At 47.6% G+C, this 14,495-nt stretch overlaps 1 protein-coding gene across 1 annotated transcript; it reads left to right on the plus strand.

Moving 5' to 3' along the window:
• Positions 1-313: 313 nt before the first annotated feature.
• Positions 314-13,159, plus strand: LOC309568909 (kelch repeat and BTB domain-containing protein 8-like; the record flags this gene model as incomplete). Its single annotated transcript, XM_082274684.1, has 4 exons — positions 314-419; positions 2,240-2,318; positions 3,736-3,963; positions 11,662-13,159. Exons 1-4 carry the CDS (start codon positions 332-334, stop codon positions 13,157-13,159), a joined length of 1,893 nt encoding a protein of 630 aa, XP_082130810.1. The 5' UTR covers positions 314-331.
• Positions 13,160-14,495: the final 1,336 nt, after the last annotated feature.

The following is a 14,495-nucleotide window of genomic DNA, read 5'->3' on the forward strand; positions in this document are numbered from 1 at the left end:
CTAAACTATCCAATTAAACATTCCATTGCACTGCATAGTAGTTGGCAGATAAAAGAGATTGCACACTCAGGTAACGTGTGTGGGAGTGTTTACAGGCAGTACTGAAATTTACTTCTGCACTACTTAAAACTTGTTGACAGATGCTAGTAAAAGTGACAGTGGCTGAAATTTTAGTGATTAGGGGAATCTTAAAGTAGATCTGTTTTCAGGAAACTCACTTTAACCATTTAATTCCTCCTGGTATTCTTATGTTTTATGTAGAGTTTGGTTGCTGACCCCCTCCCCCAGTTGAACTTGTAGTTTCCCGGTTTCCAGTTGTAAAGGAGTCAGGATGGAGCCTGGTCCGTCCACTGCCACCATGGAGCAGAGAGAAGAGATCACCAATCGTAGTGAAGCCCTGAAAGATTGTATCCTTACAGGTAGGGTTCAGAACATGGGTTTTTTTTTTTTTTTTTAATTTTTTTTTTATTTTTTTAGGGTCCTACATGTGGGTGGTGCACAGTGCTGCTGGGGGTCCCAGATATTTCTAACCTCCTCATTAAATTAAGCTTCTTTATCAGCCTCCGTCCATTACAGTACACTGGATCTGTACCATGGAAAACGATTCCCTTGTTACAATGTTTCAAAATCTATTTTAATCTGTAACTTATTTTGCTATTTGTTTTAAAATCTGTAGAATCCTGAAAGTAACTCCAGTAAGAAATTACAAATCTGCTTTTAAACACTTGCACTGTCATCTGCCACCCCTGTATTAGATAAGCCGTTCAGGGTGGAGTTCTCTTCCAATAACCCTGCCAAGGCTGGAAAAATGTCAAGAGTCAGTTACAGCCAATTAAGTGGGATAATATACCCCCCCCCCCCATCAGTGCCAGGGCAAGATCATCCAGGGCAAAGAGGCCAGAGTGCATCCCTCCCCCTTCATAATGTGCAATCTTATGTTGGGGAGGGGGAGAGAGAAGGCACAGCCTGCACCTACTCGCGGCTCTCTTCCTTTCTTTGCAACTTCCAGCGCTGGGCTGACAGAAGTAGTGATGCCCCTGTCACTACACCTGTCAGCCGCCTTGTAGTAGAAGGTACTTCTGGCACCCCATTTCTACAATACCACTGTGCCCAGGGCAGCCTCCCCTTCTGCCCACCCCTTGTCCAGGCCCTGCCCCCTAAGGTTCAAAGAACCCCAGATCCTCACGCCTGTATGAGGATGTTGGGCATTTCTACCAAAACCATGGCCAATAATGAGTTTCCCCTCTTTTGTGGTTTACATAGCAGTGGCAGCCCATCTATTGGAGTCGCAGGGGCACTGCCCCCTATCCATGCGTCCGGCCCCCTAATCTACATGCAGGGCACCGGACGCATGGTTTCCAATAGAGGATTTTTTTTTTTTTTTTTGAAGCACGTGATTAGAGCCAGAGGCTCTAATAGGCTTAAAAAAAGGGTGGGCTCGGGGCGCAGAGCACTGCATCCCAAGCCCACCCAGTTGTATGACAATAGCGAATGAATTTTCGCTATTATCACACTGATTCTCCTCCCAGCCAATCAGGAAGCGGGTCGTGAGATCCCTTTCCTGATTGGCTGAAAAGAGAAGCGATTTTAATGGCCAGGAAGAGAGAGGAGCCAGGAAGTGGGAGGAGACGTATGGCAGACACCAGAGGAGGTAAGGATGTCCATCTGTACTGTGGGGGGAGGGGGTGGTAGATTTGACGGCTGGCTGTCCCGCAGGGGTAGTGGGGGATTTGCTGGCCGGCCATCCCGTGGAGTGGAGGTGGGGGTGTTGGTTTTGACGCCCCCCCAAATTTTAATGCACCAGCCACCACTGTTGCATAGACTCCACTCTTCTGGGAAGGCTGCCTGTAGGAATTTGTGGCCATTTAAGAGGTCAGGTACGGATGTTGGACGAGAAGACCTGACTCCTACTCAGCATTCCAATTCATCCCAAAGGTGTTCAGTAGGGTTGAGGTCAGGGCTCTGTGCGGGAAACTCAAGTCTCTCCACACCAAACTGGTCACACCATGTCTTTTTGGTGCTGGCTTTGTATACGGGGGCACAGCCATGGTGGAACAGAAAAGGGTCTTCACCAGACTGTTACCACAAGGTTGGAGGAGCACAATTGTCCACAGTGTCTTTGTATAATGGAGTATTACCAGAACCCTTCACTGGAGACACCTACATCATTTGGAGAGGGTTCCACATACTTTGGTCATATAGTGCACATAGAATATTTCTGTCTCTTTTGTGTTCTCAGGGTTAAAGGAGATGTACTTTTCTGAAATTCTTTGTGATGTCACCATACAGACTGCAGAGAAACGCTTCCTTTGTCACAGGTAAGCTGGAAACCTAAAGATCTCCACAAATCATTCCATTTTATGTAGTTTTGGATAGAGCGGGAGAGGTTTAGAGCCCCTGTAAGACTTTTAATGCCATTTACTACAAGCACTAAACTTATTCTCGCTGGAGAAGAGACGCTTGAGAGGTGATATAGAAATACCTCAATAGTGATCCCAGCATAAGTAGGAAACTATTCAGTCTCAAGGGAGTATAGTAAGACATGGGACCAGGCAATGAAATTTGTGGAGAAGCAGTTTAACATTAGGCTGCATAGGGGGTTTTTCACTGTTAAGGCGATAAGGGTGTGGAAAACTCTTCCACAATCGGTGGTGGCAGCAGGAAGGATTGATAGTTTTTAAAAGACTCTTGGAAGTGCATCTTAGCGAACACAATATACAGGAATATGAGAAATGACCATCGACCTGAACACATACCAAGTCTTTATTTAACCAACTATAGAACTACATCTCTATTGGAGAGATTATCCTCCAGGGCAATGGGAGATCTCTCCAACAGGGACATAAATGTTTAGTAGTATTGGGGAAGTGTCAGAACTTCAACAATGTTTTTGGTGCCATCTCTGCCCTCCTGTGCTGATAACTGCTCACATACCTGAGACACCCGCATTAGAATTAAAGAGAATACCTGAAGGACATCCCAGCAGTGAGGAAGACGGAATACTCAGGAGGTGGTGTATTGGTAACAATGTGAAGATATGGAAAGGGGGCTTTTAGGGTGTTGGCTATCCCATTCAATAAAAAGATTGCACTCAAATCTAAAAAATAATATACATTTTATTCATCAAAACAGTAAAAAGCGCATCTCATATCAAAAATGGGTATAGTGGCTATGCAACAGTGTGTATATATTAAATAAAAAAGCAAATCATCCCCCTTGTATAAACAGATTTGCTGTGTGTGCACTGTACCACTGTGCGTGTGGGAGGAAAGAGCTACTCCCGACGCATTTCCCCTGTAAGGCTTTTTCAGGGGAGTAATGGATAGAAAGGGTTCAATCGGGTGCAAAAAGGAAAGAGGTTACCCTCACGGAAGGAGTGCTGGATGTTCACCTTGGTCTAAACTGATATGCCAAAATAATGTCGGTAGGTGATCATATATGAAGAGATTCAAAGTGCATGAAGGTGGACCCACCAAAATGGGACAGGAAAAGGGGGAGCAGCTTGCCCCAGATAGGGAGTTAAACCCAGGCACAAGGGGAAGTCTAGATGAGTGGCTTTAAATGTCTCACAACATTAACATCAGAAAGATTCAAAAAAAGTCTGCCATGGTGTATTACATGATCTCAGAGTTGGGTAAATATTTGGGGCATTGTTGCAATTGTTGAAAAGCATTGGTGCAATAGATCTTTTTCACTGACACAATACATCATTATCTGTCCTCTTATTGCTTCCAGGATCCTCCTGGCCTCAATCAGTCCTTACTTCAGAGCTCTCTTCACGTGTCTCATGAAGGAGGCTGTTCTCGGGGTGGTTTGTCTTTCGGATGTCCCCTCTTCTGTCCTGCAGACCATCCTGCACTACATCTACACAGGGGAGGTTGATCTCACTATGGACAACGTGGAGGAGCTGTTTATCCTGTCCAGCCGACTACAAATCAAGGCCATGCAAGATCTGTGCAGCAGGTAAAGACTTTCTAAAGGTTCACTTCAGTCTCCCCTATTCCTGCACAGCCAGGCAACAAGCATTTTTTAATTGCAAAAACTGAATTTTTGTAAAATTCCTTTCTGAGTCCTCCGCCAGTCACCGCCCACTCATACAGTCTTCACCAATGGGGTATTGACTTCCTCTCCACAGGAGTAGCTAGGCATAAGACTTGTTAAGAACAAAGCATTTACATAGACACCCATGGGGGTGGTCCCACTGGTCCAATACCCCCCTGCAATAGCCATCCCAACTCAGTTTGGTAGCAAGCAGTTAAGTGTATAAGAACCCCAAAAGAGTGGTGGGGGCGGCGACTGTCTGAGGACTCGGAGAAAGGAATTTTACGGTAAGATTTTACTAAAAAAAATTCAGTTTTCTCTTGCGTCCTCCGACAGTCGCCGCCCCCTTATACAGTTTTCACCAATGGGGATGTCCCAAAGCAGTGTAGACATGAGGGGTGGGAAAGGCAACGCAGTACCCACATCGGAGAAAGGAACCTTACATGAACAGCAAGGGAACCTCCTGGGCAACAAAAAAGCTCAACAGGAGCAACAACCCAGGAAGGCAAATAACCAAGGGGGTAAATAACCCCAACAGCCAGGGACCCACAACAACATCAATTTTGTAGAATTTGGAAAAAGTGTGCACTGACGATCAAGTCGCAGCCTTGCACACCTGGGCCACCGGAGCCCAATGCCGGAGGGCCCAGGACGTACCCACCGCTCTGGTAGAGTGCGCCTTGACAGGTAAGGGCGGTACCCGTTCCTTCAACGAATGGGCCTGAACAATTGTCTGTCTGATCCATTTTGAAATGGTCGCCGCAGACTCAGCCATACTCTTCCAAGGTCCTCAGGAAGGACAAAGAGAATCCCGATTTTCGAAAGGATTCAGTCGACAGGTAAACCCTGATCGCCCTGACAACATCCAACGAATGCAAGGCAACCTCCTTAGGATGCTTAGGATTCGCACAGAGCGAAGGTAAAACAGAGCGAAGGTAAAACAATGTCCTCACTAAGGTGAAAATCCGAAACAACCTTTGAAAGAATGGACGGGTTAGGTCGCAAGACCACCTTATCCCTATGAACCACCAGGATAGGGGAGCGGCAGGACAACGCCTCCAATTCCGACACTCTGCGAGCCGAAGTGATCGCCACCAGAAAGGCAACCTTTTTAGACAGCAGAGGTAACGAAATTTCCCTGATGTTTTCAAATGGGGAATGTTGTAACATGGACAGAACCAAGTTCAAGTCCCATGGAGGTAGGGGCTCCCTTCTAGGAGGGGCCAAGTGACGCACAGCTTGAATGAAGGTGCGAATCAAAGAATTAGACACCACAGGGCGCTGAAAAAGAACAGCCAGTGCAGATACCTGGCCCTTAATTGTGGCCAATGCAAGGCGCTGGTCCATACCAGACTGAAGGAAAGACAACACTCACCACCGAGTAAGAACGAGGAGAGAAGCCCCTGGACTCACACCAGGCAAAATAAGCTTTACATGTACAGTAATAAATCTTACCAGACTAGGCTTTTCTAGCCTTGATTTAAAGTAGGAATGACCTCTGAGGAGAGACCCCTGTCTCTCAGGACCTGGCTTTCAACAGCCATGCCGTTAAAGCCAGCGACTGGATAGCAGGATGGAAGATCAGTCCCTGAGACAGAAGATCTTCTCGCATTGGCAGCCGCCATGGAGGCTCAACGGCCAGGTGAACGATGTACACGTACCAGGACCGGCGTGGCCAGTCCGGCGCCACCAGATCACCTATGTTGGTTCCGAGGCCAACCTGCAAAGGAACCTGGACAACAACTGAATCGGAGGAAAGGCATATATCAGACGATACTGATGCCAAGGCACCACCAGAGCATCCGCGGCGTCTGCCAGAGGATCGCGCGTTCTTGCCATGAACCTTTCCACCTTGTTGTTTACCCGAGATGCGAACAGATCCACATCTGGGGATCCCCATTTCGCACACAGCATTTGAAACTCCTCCGGGTGCAGGGACCATTCCCCCCTTGGTCCAGGGTCTGGTGGCTAACCTAATCGGCCTGCCAATTCTCTACACCCGGAATGTGACTGCCGATATCGCCGGGACATGCGTCTCGGCCCAAGACAGAATACTGGTCACTTCCTGGGTCGCCCGGGCACTCCTGGTGCCCCCTTGGTGGTTGATGTAAGCCACCGCAGTGGCATTGTCCGTCTGCACCCGTGCAGGACGGCCCTGAAGACAACCCGAAAAGTGGAGCAGGCACAGCCTAATCACACTCCATTCCAAAATGTTTATCGGAAGGGAGGATTCCTCCTCTGACCAAGTGCCCTGGGCAGACAGGTTGCCCAGGACGCCACCCCAGCCCAACAGGCTGGCATCTGTGGTTATCACCATCCACAGAATTGGCCGGAAGGATTTTCCTTCCGACACAGCCGGGGACTGAAGCCAGCACAAGAGATCCATTCTGATTTGGCGACTCAGACACTCTCTCAGGTCCAAGGGCCAGGATCTCGGCTTGAAGAGATTGCGTGTGAAACTGTGTAAATAGTGTCGCCTCGAAGGCTGATGCCATCAACCCCAGGGACCGCATACAGGTCCTGAGTGATGAGGATTCGTTGTCCCTGAGGGACCTGACCCCGGACTGCAGGGTCCGGCGCTTGTCCTCCGGTAAGAACACCTTTGCTTGAGCAGAGTCCCGAACCATTCCCAAATATGGGAGACAAACCGAAGGAAACAAGGTCGACTTCTGAACGTTGATGGTCCAACCGAACTCCTGGAATGTCTGGACCGTGGTGGACAGATCGCGCAACAGGCTCTGACTGGCACTCGATCTTAACAGGATATCGTCCAGATATCCCAAGACCACAATGCCCTGTGCCTGCAACAGGCCCAAAACAGGCGCCAACACTTTGGTAAAGACCCTTGGTGCCGAAGCAAGACCAAAGGGTAACGCCACAAACTGATAATGATCCTCCGCGATAGTGAATCGGAGGTACCTCTGATGACCCTCGAAAATGGAGATGTCTAAATACGCATCCTTTAGTTCGCTAGAGGCCAGGAATTCTCCCGGACTCAGGGAGGCCTCCACTGAGCGGAGCGATTCCATGCAGAACTTTCGAACGCGCACGAAGCGGTTCAGAGCTTTTAAGTCCAGAATCGGATGCACTTTGCCCTCCTTTCTGGGCACAGTGAACAGATTGGAGTAAAGCCCCCGAAACCTGTCCGGATAAGGCACCGGGATGATTACCCCCTGGGCGAGGAGATCCTGTACCGCTTGATGCAGGTCTTGTAACCGCCCTGGGGTCAAATGAAGATTTGAGGGAAAGAATCTGTCTGCCGGCTGTGAAAGAAATTCAATCTTGTACCATGATCGAATGATTTCCTGAACCCACCTGTCCTGTTGGAGGAAACCGCGCAAACGTCCCCCCCCCCCCCCACCCCCGAAATGGGTGAGGGCGCCCCTTCAGGCAGAGTGAGCCGCTGCACCAGCTTGGCCGGATTTTGGTTTGCCGGCCCAGGGCTTTCTCTGGCCACCCTGGCCCTTGAAGGGTTTTCCCTTGTTCTGTGCCTTGAAGGCACGAAAGGACCCCCGATTTGGTTTAAAGGCGAGACCCCGCTTGCCGTGGAAAAACATGCCCTTAGGATTCTGGGGCAGCAGAGTGCTCTTGCCCCCAGTGACTCCTTTAACCAATTCATCCAGGGAGTCTCCAAAAAGGCGAGACCCCACATAGGGAATATCAGCTACCGTCTTTCTGGATTTTTGGTCAGCTGACCAGCTTTTCAACCAGATCAGTTGACGGTTAATCACTGCGACACTGGACAGGCGCGCAGCCAATGGGGCCTCATTTAAGGCCGCATCGCACAAATGCATGAACCCTTGATAAATCTGGTCCACCATCTCCACGGTAGTGGGGGGGGGGGGGCAGAATCAGCCACGAGGGTGCGTCTGAGCACCTTGGTCCAATCCGCCACAGCCTGAGCCACCATAACAGAGGCAAAAATAGGTTTTAGCATGGAACCCGCCACCATGTAAGCATGGCGGGCAAGAGATTCCAGCCTCCTATCTGTAGGATCCCTAAATACCGGAGAATCTTCGGTGGGAACCAGAGTAGCCTTATTCAATCTGGCCACAGTGTGATCCACTTGAGGAGCCACACACCAACGCGAAACCATAGGAGACGCAAAAGGCTAAAGAAGTTGAAACCTTCTTTGGCACCGTGAAGGTTTGTTTCAAATTGCGCCATTGCTCATTCACTGTGTGGTGAAACTCAGCGGGGTAAGCAAAAACCTGCGCCGTCTTACGGGTCTTGTGTGTACCAAAAGACACAATACCCGGAGGATTGGACTCATCCTCCTAAATGTAGTGTTTCTTCAATGGCAAGAATCAGCGCATCCATAGCTGCGCATTCTTTGGGCGTCCCAGGGGGGAATCATCCACCCCTGCAACCTCTGCCTCCCCCTCAGACTGAGAAGAGCGAGACCCTGAAAGGGGCACGCTACCTACAACAACCATGTCGCATTCAGAATCGGAAGAAAAAGAAATCCTAGGCCTTTTTCTAGCAGCACGTTCAGTCATCAGCACATCCATTTTGGACACTAACGTCGCCACTACAGCAGACAAATTAGACAGGACAGAAGATTCAGAAGAACCTGAATCCCACACCAAGGCTGGAGGAAATTTGCTGTCCTGGGATTCTATTGCAAATTTTTTTATTTTTTTTGTAAGGTACTGGCCCTTTAAGCGCGCTGCGGATCCTGCAGCACACCGCTACAATGACTGTGGAACACAGACCCCCCGCAGGGACAAACTAAAAGCCAGGAAGATTGTACAAGGGAGGACCAAAGGACAGCAGAACAGAGCCCCACAAGTGTTACCACCGCAGTCGGTCGCTCCTGAGTGAAAGAAGGAAGTGATGTCACCGCCAGAGACTGAATTGAGGCTGCAGGCTAAGGAAAAATGGTTGCCTATGGAAAGTAATGGGAGGCTTCGGTAAAATGGCCGCCGACATGTGCTCGGAAACGATCGTTTGCCACACACAAGATGGCGCCGCAAGGCGCCAAAATACAATACATACCATGCTGTATAAGCGCCCATAGTGAAGCCAGACATGCTGCCCACACCTAAAATGGTGGACCGGCGGCTTTTAACCCCGCAGCCGTGGCCGCACGTGTCTGTACCTCCAAGAACCCTAAAGTGACACAGGAGAGGGACCCCCAAAAATCCACACAGCGCTGGCTGTGAGAGAAAAAACACCCGCAGGGATCGGCATTAGGGAGCCCAAAACGCACAGACATAAGGGGACACCAGACGCACAGGACTGCCAGCCCCAGACAGAGGCCCCACGCAGAGTGTACTTGCCTGTACTCGATGACGTGGGGTGCCTCATATCAAACGGGAAACCGCCCGCCCTCAGATGGCAGGGGAGTGCCGTCGGCCAAAGCGCAGGACACCAGTAGTGCATGGACGAACCGTGAATGTGTCCGGTGAGGTAGCCACCTCACAGGCTGCATCCCTGAAGACAGGGATGGGTCGTTTGCGAGGCCAGGGCGAACACACAGCCTGCTAAAAGCTCAATGGTGGGCTTGGATTCCATCTGACTCTCTGTCCCGGAGAACCAGGACGACCAGTCCGATTCCCAGCTCCGCAAACACCGTCTTCATCCGAAGATCCGACTAACGCTGACCAAATAAAACCGCTAGTAATGCAGAGAAAGACATTTGCAGAAAATAAAATCCTAAAATAGAAGAAGGCTGAGACTGTAGCCCCAGCACAGGGAAGCCTATCTACTCCTTAACTAGGCAGAAGACAAACTGAGTTGGGATGGCTATTGCAGGGGGGTATTGGACCAGTGAGACAGCCCCCATGGGTGTGTATGTAAATGCTTTGTACTTAACAAGTCTTATGCCTATCTACTCCTGTGGAGAGGAAGTCAATACCCCATTGGTGAAGACTGTATGAGTGGGCGGCGACTGTCGGAGGACGTAAGAGAAAAGTCCGTTTCTGAGCTTGCTTGCTTTTTTTTTTTTTTTTTTTTTTTTTATTGGGGATAATAACTTGGATGGGGTACAGGCATTGGCTACCCAACGTGACGGAAACATTGAGTGGGGACAACTGCCTTCCTCTGTACAAAGTAAGGATCCTAAGGACTAGGAGCTCTTAGCCCCTTTAGAAAAATAGAACAGTCTGTTGTAAACGGAATGCAGGAGTATCTCCTCTTGTTTGCAGAACTGCTCCCGGTCCCACTGCCTGCATAGATTACTAGCCCACCTGGCTGCTTTGAAGATCTCCAAGGGCAAGGGATAGAAAGAGTTAAGCACAGTGCTGTCCTTCAGAAATCTTGCTACATATGGCAATCTTTTCCCTTGTGAATCCCTGGGTGTGCTAATGTACTCATTCTGTCCTCCTTGTTCCCTTAGGTAAGATTCCTGCTCAAACCATGATGTTTATGGGATCTTTCCAAGCCAGACCGAGCCCATCAAAAGCCTCCTTTAGCAATCCATCTTCCACCTGTCTCCCCGGCTAGCGTGGCTCTCCCATGTTTAAGGACTGACCCTGCAAGGCCCTCTGCCTGGGGATTAGCCAGATTCCCTCAAGTAGGCAGATCAGGACCTCCTGGTCTTTGCCCACTAACTTACAGAAGCGTCTCCAGGGGGAGGTAACAGGGACCCACCCTGAAAAGCCACCCAGCCTGGCCTGCAGTAACCCTGACCCAATTTCTGACTTACAAAACTTACTATGAGTCATAGGTTTAAATTTGCCTGCACCAATACTAGTAGCACACTAGAGGGTGCTACATAGGGAGGTCTTGTATTTTAGGAAATCTTAGATTTGCAAGTGAAAGTAATACTTTTGTAACTGTAGTGCAGCAAACAATTAGGAATGTTCACCTCTGTGTATGTTCTCAGAGTTAAAGCCTAGTGGTCTGACACTGCTAACTTTGGACCGGCATCTAAACTTGGAATTTATATAAATACGCTTATCGCTGTTAATAATTTAGGACCTTCCTTTCCAAGTAGTTTGTCATCACCGTGTGTGTGTGTGTGTGTATAAAATATATATATATATATATATATATATATATAAAATTTTACACAATAGGATTTTTTTTTTTTTCTGCATAGCTGTTTTCCTCATGACTCTTCCATGTCCTAGAGAGTCCTGTGTAGAAAAAGGTTTTGTGTGTTTTTTTTATTTTTTATTGTTATCGGTGCACTTTGATATGAATCTGTATTCAATTTAAAACCTAAAACTATAATAAAAGGTTCCTTTCCTGATCCTGTCCCCTATAGAAATGGTTAGTGTAGCTTGTGGGCATTACTTGCACCCTGCTAGACTCTCTATTCTAGTATCCAGAATAACCCAGGGCACCTTGTGCTATGCTCCAGCTACATCGGAGCTGCACCTAATCTTCCCAGTACGTCTCAAATGCAGTAAAAAAATGCACAGCATGCGTTGTGTGGTGCCATAGCATTCTGGCTTTCCAGATGGACATTCATTTTGAGTGCCTGGAACAGAAAAACAGACATCTGGTACCTGAAAGTCCCTTCCTGATGCTGAGAGCAATGCCCTAAGTGCACACTAATTTTCCCTGTATGCCTAACACTAACCTTTCAGATAACCCTAGCACTACCCTCCCTGTAACCCTAATGCTAAGGTATGGGGTTGATAGTAATGTCATGTTCCTTTCTTTACCTAGGTACCTTGCAAAGAGGATCGACAATGAAAACTGCCTTTGGATTTATAGCTTGGCTCATAGCCACAATCACGGAATCCTGTTGGAAGAAACCATGTACCACATTAGTAAGAATTTGAGCTCCTTATCTGGAAAAGAGCACTTTTTTCACTTGGAGATGGAAGAACTGGTCAACATCCTGTCTTCAGATGACTTGATGGTTTCCTCAGAACTTGCTGTCTATAACATTGCCCGCTGCTGGTGGGAATTTCACACTCAGGACAATCCTCTTCCCCCAGAACTGTTGAAGGTCATCAGGCTACCACTTCTGACTCCAGATGAGCTGGAAAAGGTCAGCAGGGACATACCTAGAGACTCCCCTCGCCAGCCTCCAACAGGAATCCACTTGCGTCAAGGGATGTTTGAGGAGAGAATAGTTTGCATAGACCTCATGGCATTGGAAGAAACCGACCCTGTACTAGAGGATTACTATTGGAAAGCCTACGATCCAACAACAGACTCTTGGGAGAAGCTTCCCTTTTGTGACTGTTTAGATGAACCTGGAATTGCATCTGTAGGATTTCATTTATATGTGTCGGGTGGGTATAGAGAAGAAGGTAATGCTTCCAAAGCCCTGCACATGTATGATTCTGTATTAAATGAATGGAAAGAGCTCTCTTCTTTGACCCATCCAAGAGCTTGTCATGGCCTCCTAGCCTACAGAAACATGCTTTATGCTTTTGGAGGACTCAACAGCAGACTCGCAGAACCAAAAAGTAAACCCACAGACACGGTGGAATGCTTCAGCGTGTTGGACAATAGTTGGCGCAATGTGTCAAGCATGCCCAAGGCACTACATAGCTTTGCTAGTGCTGTGCTGAAAGGAAGGCTGTTTGCTATAGGTGGGATGACCCGGACACGTAAAGAGATTTTACACGATCGGGGATTCCATATTTACAATATTCTGACAGACACTTGGAGCCAGTTTCCACTCTCGATGGTCTTTTCGGCTGTTGGAGCTGTGACAATGGATGACCAGTTATACGTCATTGCAAGTTATGACACCAGACATATTCGTAATGCATATCCAGCGTATGATGCATATCCACCATATAATGATTACAAGGAATATCTTATGTATAATGAAGAGTCAAATACCATTTCTAAAAGCTTCTGTATGGATCACCTAGGGCAAATTGGTTGTGATAAAATTCCACCTGTCCTACAAAGCACTTCTAGCGCTGCGGTGGTACGCTGGAAGCGCAGGATTTATATAGTGGGAGGGAGTGAAGATGATGGTATGAGTGACTATAAGATGTACCACTGGAGTCCAGGTGAACCTAGGTGGACTTTATGCAAGAAAGAGCTCCCTTTTCTGTTTACTGATTTTGGAAGTGCAACCTTGCAAGTCCCCCTGAAACGCCTCACCTCCATAATTTCCGAAAGGAGATCAAACTACATTTTTGGGAGTCATAGCGAGGAGGAGAATGAGTCGGAAGAACCATTTTGGGGAAACTGGTAGCCGAATGTTCTGCTGAAAATGTGTATGTAGAGTAAAGTAACTGGTGGCCATGGCAGACAAAACCCACCCAAAAGACAAAACTAAACACTAGAGTTGTGCTTAAAGTGGGGAAAAAAGTGGATACATCTAACCTTTCACCGGAACAGGCACAAAATAAATTATGTCAGAATTGACCTGCAGGCTTGTTCCAGGTTAGCGGCAATGAAAATTTTCTTTTCGGGAACAAGTGTAAATTTTTATCATTTCAGGGAGGTGCATGGGGAAAAATAAAATATTCAGCTCTGTTACAGATTTTAATTTTATTTGTATTCAATTTGTGTATCAATAAAATATTTAATATACTCGGGTCCTCCTGTATTTTAAAAGGAACTAATTTCAAAGGTTTCCCATTAAGCCACCACCTACCACTTATTAATCAGTTCCCGCCTGGCCTAATTGCGACCGAGCGAGACCTTTTCTAGAGGCAGGGTGGACTTCATAGGACATCCTCCCCGAAATGAGCAGCGCTGCCTTTCAATCTTTTACCCACTGCGTCCACGGGACACAGCCAATGGCAGATCACTATACTGAGTTGCTGCTGGTACCATGTGATCGCTGTGACCAATCATAGCACACCACATCAAAGGAAATTTGCTCAAGGTGGTATTGTAAGCCTGATGACCCACACACACCGGTGCACGCTCCGGGTCGCCACCATGGATAATCAATAAAGAAAAAACGGCTGCACTCCAGATGAGGTCAAAATCCAGATTTATTGACTGGACATCCCAGTGTGGCCAATGGTGGCAAGGTAGATGCGTTTCACACACTACAATGTGAGCTTAATCATTAACATGGTGGTTGTGGGGTCCTCGGGTGTGGGGCTTATCGGGCCCCCAGATCCAGTGGGACCTATGCAGTTCTTTTCATCTGTATTGGTGGGAGCAGACAATGCATATACAGCTGTGAGCAAGTTTAAATGACGTTTTTTCCTTTAGGAATGTCAGTATTTCTGCAGCAGGCTCCATACATCGTACAGATGTGCCACTTTACACACACATTAAGGGGACCCCCCATGCACGACATTTAAATTAATTTATCATTTTTTTTGTTTCACTTTGGGCATTATTAAAATCACTTCTCCTGTAAAATTGTTTTAAAGAAAAAAAATGTTGCATTGATACATGTCCCCCGGGGCAGTACCCAGACCCCCATACATTATTTTTATGGCAATAACTTGCACATAAGCCTTTAAAATAAGAACTTTTGATTTTTCATGTTCATGTCCCATAGAGTTCGCAAGTTTGCTAGAATTTTTTCCCTGTTTGAGATGTTCTGGTGCGAACCGAACGGGGGC

This window comes from Pelophylax lessonae, assembly GCF_965119305.1.
Source record: "Pelophylax lessonae genome assembly, chromosome: 12".
NCBI lineage: Eukaryota > Metazoa > Chordata > Amphibia > Anura > Ranidae > Pelophylax > Pelophylax lessonae.